The 16,310-nt window shown below is 36.5% G+C and overlaps 1 protein-coding gene across 1 annotated transcript; it reads left to right on the forward strand.

Annotated features, from left to right (window-relative positions):
• The first annotated feature begins 10,884 nt into the window (after positions 1-10,884).
• LOC104411031 lies at positions 10,885-16,010 on the forward strand. Its single transcript, XM_010021352.1, has 4 exons — positions 10,885-10,979; positions 12,939-13,112; positions 13,744-13,956; positions 15,814-16,010. Exons 1-4 carry the CDS (start codon positions 10,932-10,934, stop codon positions 15,997-15,999), a joined length of 621 nt encoding a protein of 206 aa, XP_010019654.1. The 5' UTR covers positions 10,885-10,931; the 3' UTR covers positions 16,000-16,010.
• Positions 16,011-16,310: the final 300 nt, after the last annotated feature.

Consider the following 16,310-nt stretch of genomic DNA (forward strand, 5'->3'; position numbering starts at 1 on the left):
GAATACTTTTAATTTCTGGGTGTGGAACATAACTTTAACAATATTCCAGAAGGTTCTAAGTGATAAAAGAAGCTCCATTGGTCACATAAAGATTGTATTGTAATTCTTAAGGTGAATGATGTCAAACAATAAAAATCATATTGGGTTTTGCTGCTGTTACACTGTTTTAATGTCAAGCTCTACTACACCAATCCCTGTCACCATGCTGGATGTTGACACTGTGTGGTCTCTCTGCTTCAGCAATGGGACAGGGGTGGAACATCCCTTTCTCTCCAAATATCATTCATTCTTTTCCGGCCTAAGGAAAGTACAAGCACATAGCAAGATTACTGTGTCCTAGGGGAAATATGGGTGAGGGAGCAAGAATGCTGAGGCAGATTCCCGTCCTGAAGGGTCTGACAATAGAAGGTGAAAACTCGTAACACCACCAGTATTGTGCTGGAGCTTTCACTAGAGGAAGATCCACCTGGGACAGGAGAGACCCTTCTCTCTTCCCTTCCTCAGACAATCGTATCAGCTGCGGAGGACAAGATTAATGGGATGAGAGAAACTTCCATTCAAAGTTCTCTAAAAACTATGGAACCCCTTTTCAGAATGTTTGATACTATAACAATACTTGGTGGTATGCTCATGGTACTTTGTATTAATCCTGAAAAACTAAAATGATAAGAGGTATTTCAATGGTAACAGCTCTTGTTGGTGCAGGCTAGAAGAAGAGGGTATAGATGAAATTGAGGGGCAGAAGTCCAGAAAATGGCCCATGGCTGTGGGAAACATACCATGCATCAGTCACTCTTGTAATAAAGAACAGGGTGGCCCGGAGCTGTGTTTATGCTTGTCTATGATGACTGAGTACTGAGATTAAGAACCTGAAAAGAAGAGCAGAAAAACATGTTTGTGGCTCATTAACATGTCTTTAAGAGAAAACAGCAGGAGAGATTTCCTCCAGTGATGTAGTTAGCAGCTGTAAATGGCTCATAAAATGCCGTAGAGAGAGGCTGGCCTGCCCTACCTGCAATAGTTTTTGATCTTGAGTGGTTATGATCTTCATACCCTTGAGGGCACGAAAAGCCTCAGAAGCAGTCAGCCTGCTTCCTGAGACGGTTGGTCTCTTTGGTCAGGAGACTTTAATATTATTAGCATAGGGGGACATTGGTATAAAATGCCATACAAGCACACTGGTATAAAAACCAATCTCTCCCCCCTATAAATAAGTGTTAATTAATGATAATTAACATATTATATTGAATATGCTCAATTCTCCTACTTGCAGTATCTTTTCTTTTCCAATGTTCTTTTGCTTAATATTCTGGAACACTGACCTTACCCACCTTCTAATTTTCAGGCTCTCCTGAGTAGGTTGTTTTCCTGTTTCTGAGATAAAGATATAATGAAAGGTTTTTATTATCAAATAATCTTGGTGCATTTAAACCATCCTCTCAATCTGCATTTTGTAGTTAACAATTTCTCCTGCACCCAATAGAGAAAGAAAAGAACTTCTGTGCATTTCTGTCAGCCTCAGTATAAGAGGGGTCACGCTGAAGGCTTTGGAGAAGGCAGTTTCATCTATAACTTAGTAATTGAAAGCCTCTGTGTCTTTTTGCCAATATTATATTTCTGCATGAGACAGTGAAAAGAGAACATAACTTTTAACTTCAGAGAAGATAGTTTGATAACAGAACAGTGAAGAGGTCTGGATTCAATCTGAGAGAGAGATGATGAGAGGCACTTTAAAACCAATTTCTGAATAAAAAGAGGCTGAAACACTTTCTGATTTAACAGCCTTTTTATTCAAAGCAAAAACGTCTGAATTAAACTGTTAAGAAGTATTACACAGAGACTTTGTGGCTCTAATGCTGAGGGACTGAGTACTATTCATTTGACTTTTTATCCTCACCCATCCTACTTTTGTCTCCTTCTGCTCATGTTTTATAACACAATCTTTAATTATACTCTGGGGGGATAAATCAGGGTTGTACAGTGTTTGGTGACTGGTGGACCTTTGCTTTTCTTCTTGCAGAAACTAGAAAGAGGAAATTGTAGGAATAGAGAGGATTGCTGTGGTCTTAGATAGGGGATTATTGATCTGGAGAAATAAATTCTCTGCCTCTGCCATGGTCTGTTCTGTAAATAAAAATATGGGAAGTAAACAGATGAGGTGGTGACATGGTAAATGATGTGGGTAAAATACAGTATTATTTAGCAGTTGCTAACTGTCAACTATTGCTAACTGAAAACAATTTCAGTTGCTAACTGAAAACTATTCTTAGTATGGAAACAGGTGTACTCTGGGAAAAAATAGTACATGACTTTGCTGCTAACTAAAGATTGTCAAAAGCTTCAGAGCCTTAAATGTGGCTGGCTTTTGTCCAAGTAATAATAGCTGAACATATGTTTGTGAAAAAATATATGTGTTTTACCTCCTTGTTCTCTCTCTCCTAAGTTTTTCCCCTGTGCCTATGAATTACATTTTGTAAGTAAACGTAACCCTTACGGTTTCTAATTCAGAATGATGTGCTTACAAATGTAATGTTCTACACTTAGAGGCAAAAATAGGTGTAAAGAATACAGTTCCTTCTCTTAGTCTCTGTTCTGCACACTTTTCCATTGAATATCTAAAGGAAAAAATCATAAAATATCTCATGTTGGAAGGCAGCCATAAGGATCATCATGTCCAAGTCCCTGGTCCTCACAGGATTGCCTAAAACTGAACCATATGACTAAGAGTGTCATCCAGACACTCCTTGAACTCTGACAGGCTTGGTGCCATGACACTTCCCTGGGCAGTCTGTTCCTGCGATTGACCGCCCTTTCAGTGAAGGACATTTTCCTAAAGTCCAGTCTGAACTTTCTCTGGTGCAGCTTCATTCCATTAAGAGAGCCACTGTTTCCTAGGATAAAAGCTGTAAGCGTTAAAAATACTAATAAATACTTATTATAAAGCTGGCATGATACCTAGGTTTATGAGAGGTATAGAAGTGTAAAAAACTGTGAAAATTGCTTGAATTTTTAAGTTAGCTATTTTAAGCCTCTATGCTGGATTTATTAATAGCGTATGCCTATCATACAATACTTCAGTGGAGTTTAGAGGTACCCAGTCATCATCTCAAAATGAGTTAGCTCCAACACTAGAACCAACCTAGCATTCTGTGTGGGCACATTTCAATAACCTTTGCAGAGTGCTTATTGTTTTAGCTAGATTGCTACCATTATCCAAACCAAATTCTTTAAATAAAGCTTGTATACTAACTTGCATATGAAGGCTATGTAAATAAATGTGAGATAGTCATAAATAAAAGCATCAGTGGAAAAGCTGTTAACACTGACAGGCCACTTAGCACAATCACAGATATAGACTGTGAGTAAATTTTCACTAGTTATTAAAAGAAGGTGTTTGTCCATCAGAAGAGTGAGATGTGGGCCCAAACTCCTTCAGAGGATTACAATCAAGCTTCATGATGATAATGTTGATGTTATTCTGGACTCAGTGGTCCAAAAACTCTTTTCTACTTGCAAGACAGAGAAGCCAAGGGATGCCTACATCTGGAGGAAGAGCTTTTGTGCCAGAAAATGAGTTTTTCTCTCCCCCTTTCATTCTCTGTACCTCACTTAGTCTATCAAAATGTTATTACTGTACATTGGTGTAAGCTTTGCCTTCCCCATGTTTCTCTTGAAGTTTATATTTGCATTTTTAATCTTAATTCTGAATTTTATGGGGTTTTACATCTGCATTTTAATGGCCACATTTTTCTATTGATACATATTTTTATGCATCATAGTCTTTACTCCAGTTTCATTGGATTTTGAATATAATTGTGTTTGCATTATCCATTTCTATCAAATAACCAATTTATTGAATTTAAATCCTAGGGGTTTTCTCCCAGATTTACATCCTTTAAAGAATTTCCAATGGAATGTAATAGAGGAAGTTTATACTATCCTAATGCACAAATCACTAAAATAATAAAACAATGCAACTTTCTTAGTTCTTAAGTTCCAGCGAACTAAAAATGGGATTCTAAATTTTTTGCTTGTTTGGTTAACCAGTGCATTCAAAATGTTAATGGCTCCCGTTGCTTGTTATAGCATTGATCTCACCATTTATGCTGAGGCTAATCTTGGATTTATGTTATTTACTTTTCAGCTTTCCAATGATTTCAAATGATGCTGCAAGACAAAGACATGCTATTGTGCGTTTAAAGTTTAGTTCTGTTTGCATTCCCCACGGTGACAGTCTGGGACGAAAATCATAAATGTAACACCAGAGCAACTTTGTACGTTATTTTTCTATTGAATAGGATTTTAAAGGTTTTATACTCTAACTGTCCTTGACACAGATGTATATGGACTCTACAAGCACATTCACAGCTAGATGTTATTGTAACTGCAATAGTGTTTGTGATATGAAAGGCTGTCGTCTTTTATTGTCAGTGACTGTCTATGAAGTGCATGTGACAACAGGAGAACTGTGGAATGCTGGAACCGAAGCTGATGTTTATATTTCTGCCTATGGTGAAAGAGGTGATACAGGATCAAGACAGCTGCTCAGGTCACAGAAATCCAAAAAATTTTTAAAAGGACAGGTAAGTGAAAGAGCATTTTCTGATATGTTTGGCTGGCTTTTCTCTCTCAGCTGGTTATCCCAGGCAAGGTGCAATTAGAAAAGAGGTAACTACTGCATTTTGGTGTTTCCCCTAAAAGCCATAATTAAGCCAAAAATACTTTCTAAAGGTATACCATCGCTTTTGGAAGTCAGAATTTTAATTTATAAAATAAGGAAGCTGTGTACTTTTGCTTTTAATTCTTCTAAAAATTTAACTTAAGTGAAAAGAAAATGCAACTTTACATTTTAGATCTGCATTTCTAATTTTGAAATCTGCTGTAATTTGTAATTGTTTAGCCAATTAAGCTTTCGGCAGGTTTCTCTTTTCTGACTGACCCCATTCATCTCAATGGAACTATTCCCGTTAGCAAAGTGATCAGGCTTATTTACTTCTTTTATTTCAGGAAACCTGCCTCTCTTGGTTCTTACCTTTTTATTAGCTGGTAGAGTTCTATGGCTTTATGGGTCTTTGGGATTTCATGGCTGAAGAATGCTCTTTTTAGATTTTACTGAAATTTCTTTGATTGATTACAGACTGACATCTTTGCTCTTGAAGCTGTGCACCTTGGACATTTGTACAAGATTGTTATAGGACACAACGGTCTTGGATCAGGTCAGAAATCTATATAGTCACTAAATCCTGCCTGCAGTTATTAACTTTTTCTTTGAAATACAATATTTATTTCTAAAACTGAATGTATGAGAACATTCTAGAAGTGAAAGACAAAGGCTTCTAAGGAAACTGTTCAAGTGACACAGCTACCTTATTGTATTACCACAAATTTCAAATGTTTTGTGTCCACTTTCACAATACTCTCAACCATTATGTTAAGGACACCATCTGCTACTACTCTGCGATTTTTGACTAATCCCTATGGAAAAAACTGTGAAGAGGGGGAGTGTTTGCATGATAAGACATTGAATATGCAGTCACACGTGCATTGAATTGCTTGCAGTCACAAGGCCTGTTTTTCAAACTCTTGAGCCTAAATATTGTAAAACCTAGCAACTTATTTTGAGCCATGATAGGTTGCAATCTAATTTTGACATTTTGATTGGCAAAACAAGTCTCGTACAATGACTATGTTAGGTGATGAGGTGAAGCGCAGCGATCAGGACCATGACAGCCAGGGAGGGACCTAGGAACTTGCAGGCCCATGAGCAAGCTCTGCAGTACCTAGAGCAGGTACTATGTTCATCTGTCAGGGCAGTGGTGACTGTAGCAAACTGGCAGAGGAGCTTCAGATTTTGAAGTTCCAGTAGAAGAAAGAAAGCTTTAGGAAGTCAGACTTCATTAAATCTGTCTCCCATGAAATAACTTTTTTTTAATTTTTTGATTTATTCTAAGGAAACGGCTGGTTTCTGGACAAAGTTGTAATCAAGGATCCTATAACAGATTTGGATTATACTTTCCTTTGTCACAGGTTGGTGGTGTTTCATTTGAGTTAGATTTTTAATAAATTTGTAATTACCCATGATTTCTCTTCAGAAATGTCCTGTCAAGGGAAATATGTGTTTCCTAAAAAATGAGATTAAATGGGTCCAATTCTTTTTACAGCAGAGTTGTATCTGTCCCAAACCTCCAGTGCATTTGAGCTAATGAAAAAGCAATAAAAAATTCTGCCTGGGAAATTTCCATCCTTGCACTTGTGAACTATTCGAGATGTGCTTTTTGACACATTCCATGTATCCAACACCTTGGATCTGACACCAGCAGATCTATCTAGTCTTCAATGTCACTTGATGCGAGGCTTTTCAGAAGACTGGGTTGCTGTTTCTCTAGCAGACTGATCCCACTTCACTGGTTAGTGTGGAGATTCATTTGGGGTTCAAAGAGCTCAGGATCAGACTTTAAGATCTTGTGTAATGGCTATTGCAAGCACAGCTACCTGAGCACATCTCTTTTTCTCACTTGCCTTGCAGCCAGTCACTGAGCTGCAATGTAATATGAAGCAATCCTAACTTCCCTGCCTTTTCCCCTGCAGATGCTGCTGCTGTGAATCTTCTGTTCTGTAGCTCATTTCCGGTTTTATCTACTCCTGATTAATTCTCAACACCTTATGGAAAAATTATAATTGATAAAGATCAGTGCAAATATTAGGAATCTTAAAGTCCAGTCACGTTTGATCTAGCTGCAGCTCACCATTGGCACCCCAATTCTATTTCCTCCTCTCACTTCTCTGAGTGAATAAATAACTGCCTGAGACAGCTCAGAGTGAGCGATGTGCACACTGAAACTGATTTATGCGTGAGTAAGGGCTTTCTGCCTATCAGATACAGCACCTCATCTTTGCCTGACCTAATTTTGATTCTGTATTCTAGATGAGATGAACTGCTATGAAGAGATCTATAATGCTAGCTTCATACATAATTTAGGGAGAGTTCAAATCCATTTCGGGCAGAAAAATACAGGGTATACACTAGATATTGTTAAAGCTTGCTGATCTTGCTCTCACAGTGTGTGAATCCTTTTGACCCAAATGGAGTCAGACTTAACTTACGTAAGTGTATGTGAAAAAAGTACAATGACATTGTAAAAGTATAGTTCAGACATGGTAAAAGTGTTGCCAATGTTAGATTTGTCACCCTGTATAGGGCTTTCCAGGGCATGGGACAATTTGCATCCTGCTGTAGCCTTCTTGCAGACAGGAAGAGCAATCATCATGACCATTGCATCTTTTATTATTGATCTGGGATCAATATGAGTTCTCTGATTTGTAATAATTGTTTTAGGCCCTAATACCTCAATCCAGGAAGTTTTGTCAAGAACAAATAAAAACAAAAACATTTTTGCCAAAAGCTGTATTTCTGTTCGTCAACCTTGAGACTTTGATAGAACAGGAAGTATCATTATGTAAGTGCCATATGTACAGCATTCTGGGAATAGCCAACGAAGGTTATATTACTGAAATGGATTCTAATTTTTAGGTGGCTGGACCAGGGGCAGGATGATGGCAATATTGCTAGAGAACTGTTTGTGGCAGATGCCAACGCATTTCCAGGAAGTAAGTGAAAATTGTTGGGAAGGAGGACCCAGACTCATTGCAATTGTGTCAAATGGAATGAGGATGGTCTGTAAATTAATTACATGTTTTTTATCTCTACAGGTCAAGAGCTAGAACTTAAGACAGAAGAAACTGTAAGAATAAACCTTTTTATTATTTATTTAAACCATTCAAATTATGCTTTGCATGAAATCAGGTCAGTCGTTCCCATGTATGTCAAATTCCTGTGTATTATCTTCTTCTAAGTCTTTTCTGTTTGTTTACAAAACTAGTGGGCTGCCGAAAAGTGGAAATTTCAGAAAGGCAATACACTTCAGTTTTACAACAGGCTTACCCGTGGCTTCATTTGCCTCAGTCCGGATAGCAGCGTTGATGCTCTTGGTGACAAGAAAAACAAATATGGTAAAGTATTTTTCATGTGGATGTGCACATAAAAGATACAGGAAAGGAGGACTTTGTAGTTCACTGAGATCTCTTGCAGTGATTCCTGTAATAAATAAGACTAGATAATTATACTAAGCATTTTCTTTACTTAAAATATTTACATGTATTAATAGCTATAAGAACTCAGAAATTATGTGCTTGGTTTGCATATAAAGCACACCAAAAAATCACGTATGTTATCTGAATCACTGGCTTTCCCTTACCAAGTAGAAACATTTTGTCATCTGCAGTTTTGTGCTCCCATGGAACTGCTATGGCAAGGACAGCTTACAGTCCTTTGTAACTAAACCCATCTAAGCAAACAAGTTCAAATTTTCAGGTATAGTTCATTAATAGATAGTATATATAGATATATATATGTCGTGTATATGTATATGCATAAATTCATTTAGTTCCATCCTTGTCATTGCTTTTAATGGCATTCTTCCAGTTCTTCCTCTTTATCAGCTTCCATCCTACTGTGTTACAAACACTTAACTATGATATATATCATATTAGGCACACATTTTTGTTATCTTTGCAGAGATTGAGCAGCTCAGCCTTTCCAACACCTTCCCAGGGACCTTACACACATCTTTTTGGAAGTGATAGAACAGAACTTTTTGGGACACACCAGAGTGTGTGGAGAGCAGTATAATAAATACTCCTTATAGTAGCCTATAGAAGCACCTGGAAAAGCTGCACCAGAAAGTTCAAATGTATAATATGGGAGATCTGTAATATTGAAAGTGGGTGTTGTTCTGTTTTACTAAACTCTTCTTACTAGATAGCAGTTTTGGTGCTTGAGTTCAAAACATTCGATGACTCAAATACTGAGTAACCCAAATCTCCTATCTATGGCTTTAGGATCTGCAAGTGTCTCAAATGCCTGAAAGCAGTTGCACAGCATGGTAGTATCCTTCCTCCAAGGAGATCCATTTAGGATCACAGCTGTGAATTACTTGGTGACAGAAAAAGCTACCTGCTTGTAGGAATTTGGTCTTTTAACTGTACTGATGCAGTAAGCACATTTTCTAGCTCTTAAATGCTGTTACTTCAACTGATGGATTGTATCTGATTTGATTTAGGCAAATTTGATCATTTAGATATCAGAGAGATCATAATCTTCTAACATACAGAATTCAAGTTCACACTGCAGAATTTTTAATGATTTTCATCTAGATGCACTGTCCTTTCCATAAATTAATGCATTTCAAATGGTATTTTTCAGACATAAATATGACATTTTTATTGCATTCTGTACCTTTTTGGTACATTTTTACATGTTAGATGTGAAATTAATGAGTGTTATCTCCACAATTTTAAATTAATAATATTTATTATTGTGCAAGTGTAAAATCTGATGCACAACTAATAAATATCAGTAGTTAAAGATGATAAATATAATTAAATATATTAGAAAGTCCAAAACAAAATTGGCATAAACAGACTGTTGATAAATATAGATTGGAAGCCAGAAAAATGAATAATGTGATCTGCAATGTCCCAAGGATTTAGTAATAATTAGGAATTAAACTGGTAATCAAAAAGAGCTTGGTATTTCTGAACAAGCTACCCTGATATCAGAGGATCAGAGTTGGAGATACAGGCATAACCATGCATTCTTTTTTACAGTTCAGAGAAAAAGCCAAACACAAGTACAAAATGAATGCAGACACTTATCATGCAACTCTTCTGCCTTCAGAACAATATCTTTCTTCCTTAACTTCTTTCAGATTTGTTTTAGTTATTTGTGGAGCAATTTACAAAGCCTCTAGAACAGTCACGTGCAACAGAAGTCCACAAGCACTGACTTGGGAATGTTGTTTAAATTTTCATTTAGGAGCTCTGCTTTCTTGTGTATGCTCTGGAATAAAATCCTCTGACATAAATTATCCACCTATCTCTCCTAATATAAAACTCTACATTTCAGATACTGGTAGAACTGTTTAATTGTCTTCAGTAAATCTAAAGCAATATAACTCAAAGGCCTTCAAAGTGGTGATGACATTATATCAGATGATAATTTGGTCTAGGGTGTTTTAATTTCTCAGGAAGCTTTATCTCTCCCTCTGAAAGCAGAGACCCATTGTGACAGCTGTGTCCTCCCTATCTTGTCCGAGGGACTGGAAGCCCCATCTGTATTTTATGATTTGTGGCATCATCCCGATGGGCACAATAATCTTTGGCTGAATGATTCTTATGTTCCCAATGACACTCTGAAAATCTTACATTATGGACTTCTTCAGAGGCAGCTGCATCTTACAAATAGGCAACATAATGTACTGGTAGAACAGCTTAAAAATATGAGGCGTTGCTGCTGGGAGCAATAAAAATGGTGCTACTTTAGTTTTCATCAGAATTTTGTAGCTATAAGAGGTAATTGTTTGGAAAATTGGCCAGATTTAAAATTTTAGAAGCCATGAGCTATGCTGAGAGATTTGCTTTACAAATTCTGCTATGGATATAGAGGAAATGAATTCTCTTTTCCTACCTGAGAGCTTTATGTTCCCTACATCATCTGTTATTTATCATGTAAATTCATTGCTATAGCCCAGTTCATTATGCTGGAGTCCTCAGCTCCATTTTATGGATTTTTTTTAAACATATACACCAATAAAAAAAATTTGTGTCTTATCATTAGCTCTCAGGGTTTTTCTCCTCAAGGCAGTGAAACAGACAGTAGATGTCCTTTCCTGAAGGAATGAGAGGATTCTTTGATCTATTGAGTTAAACCATTCATTCTTTTCCCTTGAAAATGGTAAATCATCAATTGTAATTATAAAAATAAATATGAATTAAAATACTTTCATACTTCTATAATATTTTTCATTTAACTTTTAGGCCTTTTTGATGTAAATGTCAGAAGGAGAAATACATGTATATTCAGCAGTCATCAGATGCCACGTCTTGCACTTGCTCTTGTCAATAGCCATGTAATCGGAAAGGTAGGAAATGTTGTTACTGATTTCTGCTTCATAATTACATGTCATTGCCTGATTAAAAATAATGCTCTTTGTAATCTACCTAATAAGTAATTGTGCTTCCAGTCAGATAAAATGTTAAGAATTGCAGAACTGAACCCAGGAAATTGCCAGTCAACAGGTGAATTTAGATACAGGGCTTTGTTTTCTTCCAGTTTACTTTTTACTCTTTGGTAAGATTTTTTAATAGACTAAATGATTTGATGCAGGAATAGCAGGCCATTCCAAGCTGTAATTTATATCGGCTTGCCACATGCTGACAAGGTACCTAGAATGCCCTATTATCTCTCCTCTATTTTTCTCTTTTTTTTTGTTTTAATAAGTGTAAATTCTAAAGATTGATTTTAAATGTCCTTTTTTCCTTTGTGTCTTTTTCTAAGTAACCTGCCTGTCATAAGCCAACTAATATATTCCACGTTTGTTTAAACCCACTTTGATTTGTTTCCCCCCATCTTCAAAGTCTTACTACTGCCTTTCTTTCTCAGCACTTGCAGTACACAAGTAGGCAAATGGAGTTGTAGAAGTTAGTTCTTTATAAAACTCTTCTCCTGGTGAGCAAAGAAGCTGTATCCCTTTCATATTTTCATGTTCTTCTTCCCTTTATTTATCCAATTAATAATTTCATACCCAAAGCTGGTCCCACTCCTCTTTTACATGATGTGCATTAGCATTGGTGGGAATAGAATATTCTCAGTAGAGTTAGGTTTTTCAGTGGGGCTAGTGTCAGGCTGCCATGCAAACTGTGAGACCTCCTTGCAGGACTTTCTGATGTTCATTAGTGTAATTCTGATACAGGGAATCCCTTGCAATCTGTCTCATTGCAATATATCTTGCTACAGAGAGGTTATTTACTGGGTACTTAAATTTGAACTTTCTCTTTTCTGCTTTGCTACTGACATGCTTTATGATTTTGAGCAACCTGAGGAAAATCTGGACCTCAATTCTGTTATATTTAGTTGTGTAAGATATTTCTTTACCCAGGGAATGTAAAAAATGGCGTTTAAAACTTTCTGCGGTCCTTGGAATGAAGATAGGTAAATGTAAAACAAAAAGGTAATACAAAAGTTGCAATTTACAGTACCTATTTAATTATACTCTGAGGACATACTGGCTCACTTGTTTCACAACCGCTTCAGAAATCCATACATTTTTCCTTTACTTTTAAAGGTATATTGAATCTGATAGGGTTTTTTTGAGTATGAAGCTTTTTCTTCAGAAAGTGCCTTGGAAATGAAAATTTTCCCTAGAAATATTGATTCTCTGAAGTCCTAAACATGCTGGAAAAATGTTAGATGATGTAAGCTAGAAGTCTTTTAAATTATTGGGCTGATTATTAGCATTTTACATCCATTTGAAACCTAGTTTTATTTAAAAATGAGAATGATGATGGAGTTGATAAAATATTTGAATAAGTGGTTTGTATACTGTGTCTTTTATATAATGGGGTTACATAGAATTAAAACCTGAACTGGCAAACATGGATAGCACGTTTCTTTACTCTTTCACGTAAAACTTCTAACTCCCTGAGTGTTTAACAGTATAAACATATGAGGACAAACACAGAGCAAAAGGAGGAGGGCTGGTGGCAGAGAGTTCCTGTGGTTCATTTCCTGTCTATGTCAGTCTTACACTTCTGCTACTCTAAATCCTTCTCCAATTGAGGCACCCTGTTATCTTTCATGTTATTTTCAGATCTGTGTGACTTTCAGATGAACTGTTTCTGGGCTCTGAAGTTCCAGGAAGTCTACAATTTTAGGACTTAAGTATGAGGACTGCAAATCTGAAAAATATAAAGATGTTTTCATATTTGACTGGTAGTTTTGTGGAAGCTCAAAGAATGCAGAACCTATTGTGTAATACTCTTTGTTTTGGATTTTGCCATATACTTCATATAACTTATTATTCCTATTTTGACTATGCTAGAGCAAAGACAAGGCATGCTGTGAGCTCTGTGTTCACCTTCAACCAAATGGTTGTGTCATTCTTGAATCGGCCAGGAACCCAGGTCACACCATCACTTTCAATCTTCATGGCAAAGTAGCTGATGAAACAACAGGATATGCTGGACTTTCCAAAGAATTTGTTGTACATGTCAAGGTAAGGTGGGAAGAGAGAAATTAAAAAGATCCTTCTAAAATTTACTGTAATAAAGCAGATTTCGAATCAAATGTAGGGGGAATGCAAGCTAAAAGAGTGATCCACCAGGTGGAGCTAAACTACAGTTTAACAGGTAGGCGACACTTCCCAAGTTTCGCTTTACCGCTCTCCTGGGGCGAGAGGTTCCAATACTGCAGCTGGTATACCTACTGGGGTGGGCTATAACACAGACAAGAAGCATGTCTCGCCTTTGTAGTAAAGCTTCGAAAAGTAGGAAGGGAGGCACATACAGGAGAGCTGCATGGGAAATTAGTCAAAAAGAGAGAAAGTAAAAAAGAGATAAGCTCCTTAACTTGCTGTACTCCTTGTGGTCTGGATGCTGTGCTGATCAACAAAAAGCAGGGAAGCTGTGAAGCAGGGAAGGCTTGCCACTATTTATGTTAGTTTCTGCACAGAAAGCAGCAAATATTCAAAGACTGGAGGTATACTTGAATTACTTGGGACTCACTATTTTACGTTTTATGCATGAATAATTTCTTGAAATAAATCAGTGTGAACACCATCAATATCAAAGTTTAATATGGAGAAAAACCGTGCTATTCACAAAGGACTTCTTGTCTCTGATCTTAAGGGTGTGTTTCACCATGGTGCCATCATTCTTCTCAACACAAGCCTCCGCCAGGCTCTGTCTCTGAGGCCTGATGGTAGCTGCAGTGGAGCAGGTCTGCAGCATTCAGAATCCTACTGGAAGGTGCATAAAATTGGCTCTGGACTCTGCATGTTTGAAAGTGTGAGAAACCCAAGGATGTATCTGAAGATCAAAGATGACCAGTGTAATGGAACAGTAAGCATTTCTTTGTATTTCCCTATGGAGACAGATTGAGTAAATCGTCAGTGATAGGAGAGAATCTATTTTTACTTGCTTAGATAAAAATTGGATAAAACATTGTTCAGATTTAAAAAAATTCATATCTTTTCCTTCATTTGCCCAGAGAAAGATAGAAAGATATGGCAAGACATGCTGTCATGTCTATTTGTCACTTGACTGTAAAGATCTGATTATATGTTTAAATTACTCAGAATGTGGATGTAGTTAAAATTCATGTGTTGCTAGAGAGCTGATGACTCTGTCAAGACTCTATCGTGTTAATTTGATTTTTATTAAACAACCACAGTTAGACTGGTGTGACTTTGGAAATTGTTGCAGCAATGTTGGTGTCCCAGCTTTTACAAATGATGGTTTTGTCTGAAATGAAGAACCTGTTTTGTTTTGTTTTGTTTTTTTAAATCATCAGGCAAGCACATAGAGTACAGTAGCCTGTACTTTTACTAATAACTAAACTCAGATTGGGGGATGATTGAAATATTCGGATTTTGGGACCCATAATATTCTTTATCTGGCAGGAGTTTAACTATTGCAGATTTACATCTGAGAGCAAAAAGGAGAATGAGACACCAGTATTTGCTCATTAAACTCAATGTTTACTAATCCTGTGACTGCTGATATGAACTGATATAATTGTTTTGAATATGTGAGAACACAAACATGTTCAGGAGCTTAAAGCGGTATTGAATCTAAATAAATTGATGATAAATGCCACTAAAGGGTCATTAAGAAGTAAGCAAGTGCATATTGCACTGACTTGCAATGTGAGTCCGTTCATCCAAGTTAAAATATCTCACATTCTCACATAATTTTTACTTGGGAGTTTCACCCATATGAGTATGAAATAGAACTGTGTAAGAACTCAAGTGTCAGGTCCATAAGACCTTTGTCATTGACTCCAATACAGTTTGATCAGAGATTAAGATATTGGAACCATATTTTGAATATAGGCTTGCTTTTTCAGCAATGCCTTCACCAATGGATTAGGAGGCCTGGATAAAAAGGAGTATTTAGTGTACAGCTTGTATGTTTCTCTCTAGCAGTTAGTGTATTTTAAGTGTAATATACAAGAGTGAGCGCTCTTCTCTTTGAGACATGTTACACTGGGATTTTTATAGTATCTATCTGGTAGTGGCCAGAAGGATATTCTGAAAACATGGGAATATTTGATGTCTCAGCCCGTGTTACCATGACTGCTACATTTGTGTGTGGTCCAGTGTGCTTTAAAATTGACAGACATACTAATTTATTGCTATTAAAGGACATGGTGTAGACGTCCATTGAGGCTTTGATTGTGTAAAAGCTTTGAAATTAATATCGTAAGCGCTATGAAATGGAGAAAAAAATGATAAGAATTGCAGTTCATGAAAAGAACAACATATTTAATAGATGTTACACTGTGTAGCATTAGCAAATTGTACTATGTACCAATTTGTATATAAGTATAGTCTGTTTTCCAAAATAGGTACTTTCATATTCTCTAACCCTCTGAAAGTTTTTTAAATGGGGAAGTCCTTTGAATATGTCCTAGACTTTGCTTAAATTCTAACATAAACCAAAATGCTTTCATATGTGGTCTTTCACTTACTTAAATTATGTGATTAGACTTTCTGGTCACAAAGGAACAAAAAAGGAATAAGGTGCAGGTATGCCTCTGTGTGTGTGTGTGTTTGTAATAATGCAGCATTATGAAGAATCTAAAATTAAGCTCAAATGTTATTAGAAGGTAGTAATATTTAACTCTTAGAAACATCCAACTTGCCTAGCTACATCAGTTCAGTTGTTGAATCCATGGTTTTGTTTTCAATTTCTTAGGGCACAGGTGATGAATACTGTCACTTTAGAATTGAGAAGAATTTGGAAACTGGATCTGTAAGTCTAGAATCGGTGCAACATAAAGGGATATATGTTGGTCTCCTGCCAGATGGCCAGACTAAGCCAGTCATTTACACTGGAGAGAGGAACATTTTTTTCTACCCGCAGGTCATCAAATGTATGTAATTTCTTAATATTTTACAGTTTGCTTTAGTGATTAGTGTTTTTAAATCAAAAAAAATTCAAAGCAAAAGTGCAAAAGCTACATTTACACCATTGTCCTTGTTCTCTTTCAGTAATTTTAAAGGTGAAAAACTTATTGTACGCACAATTAATTTCTCCCGCATATTTAGTTAATTTTTCTACATTTCTTTCTTTTTAGAACAATAAATGATGCAGAAGAAATAATTTTTTTTTTTGCTAGTTATTCATCATGTGATTCTTCTGTCCCATAGTCAGATTTGACAGCTATTGCAATCTTCCTCACTAGGGAGCTG

Source organism: Nestor notabilis, unplaced genomic scaffold (genome assembly GCF_000696875.1).
Source record: "Nestor notabilis isolate BGI_N333 unplaced genomic scaffold, ASM69687v1 scaffold9729, whole genome shotgun sequence".
Taxonomy (NCBI): Eukaryota; Metazoa; Chordata; class Aves; order Psittaciformes; family Psittacidae; genus Nestor; species Nestor notabilis.

Bases quoted from the DNA above. Each gene is read 5' to 3' on its own strand.
- LOC104411031 (XM_010021352.1), top strand. From the start codon at position 10,932: ATGCCACGTCTTGCACTTGCTCTTGTCAATAGCCATGTAATCGGAAAG. The intron at 10,980-12,938 runs GTAGGAAATGTT...TGACTATGCTAG, and splicing joins ATAGCCATGTAATCGGAAAG to AGCAAAGACAAGGCATGCTG. The intron at 13,957-15,813 runs GTAAGCATTTCT...TCAATTTCTTAG, and splicing joins ATGACCAGTGTAATGGAACA to GGCACAGGTGATGAATACTG.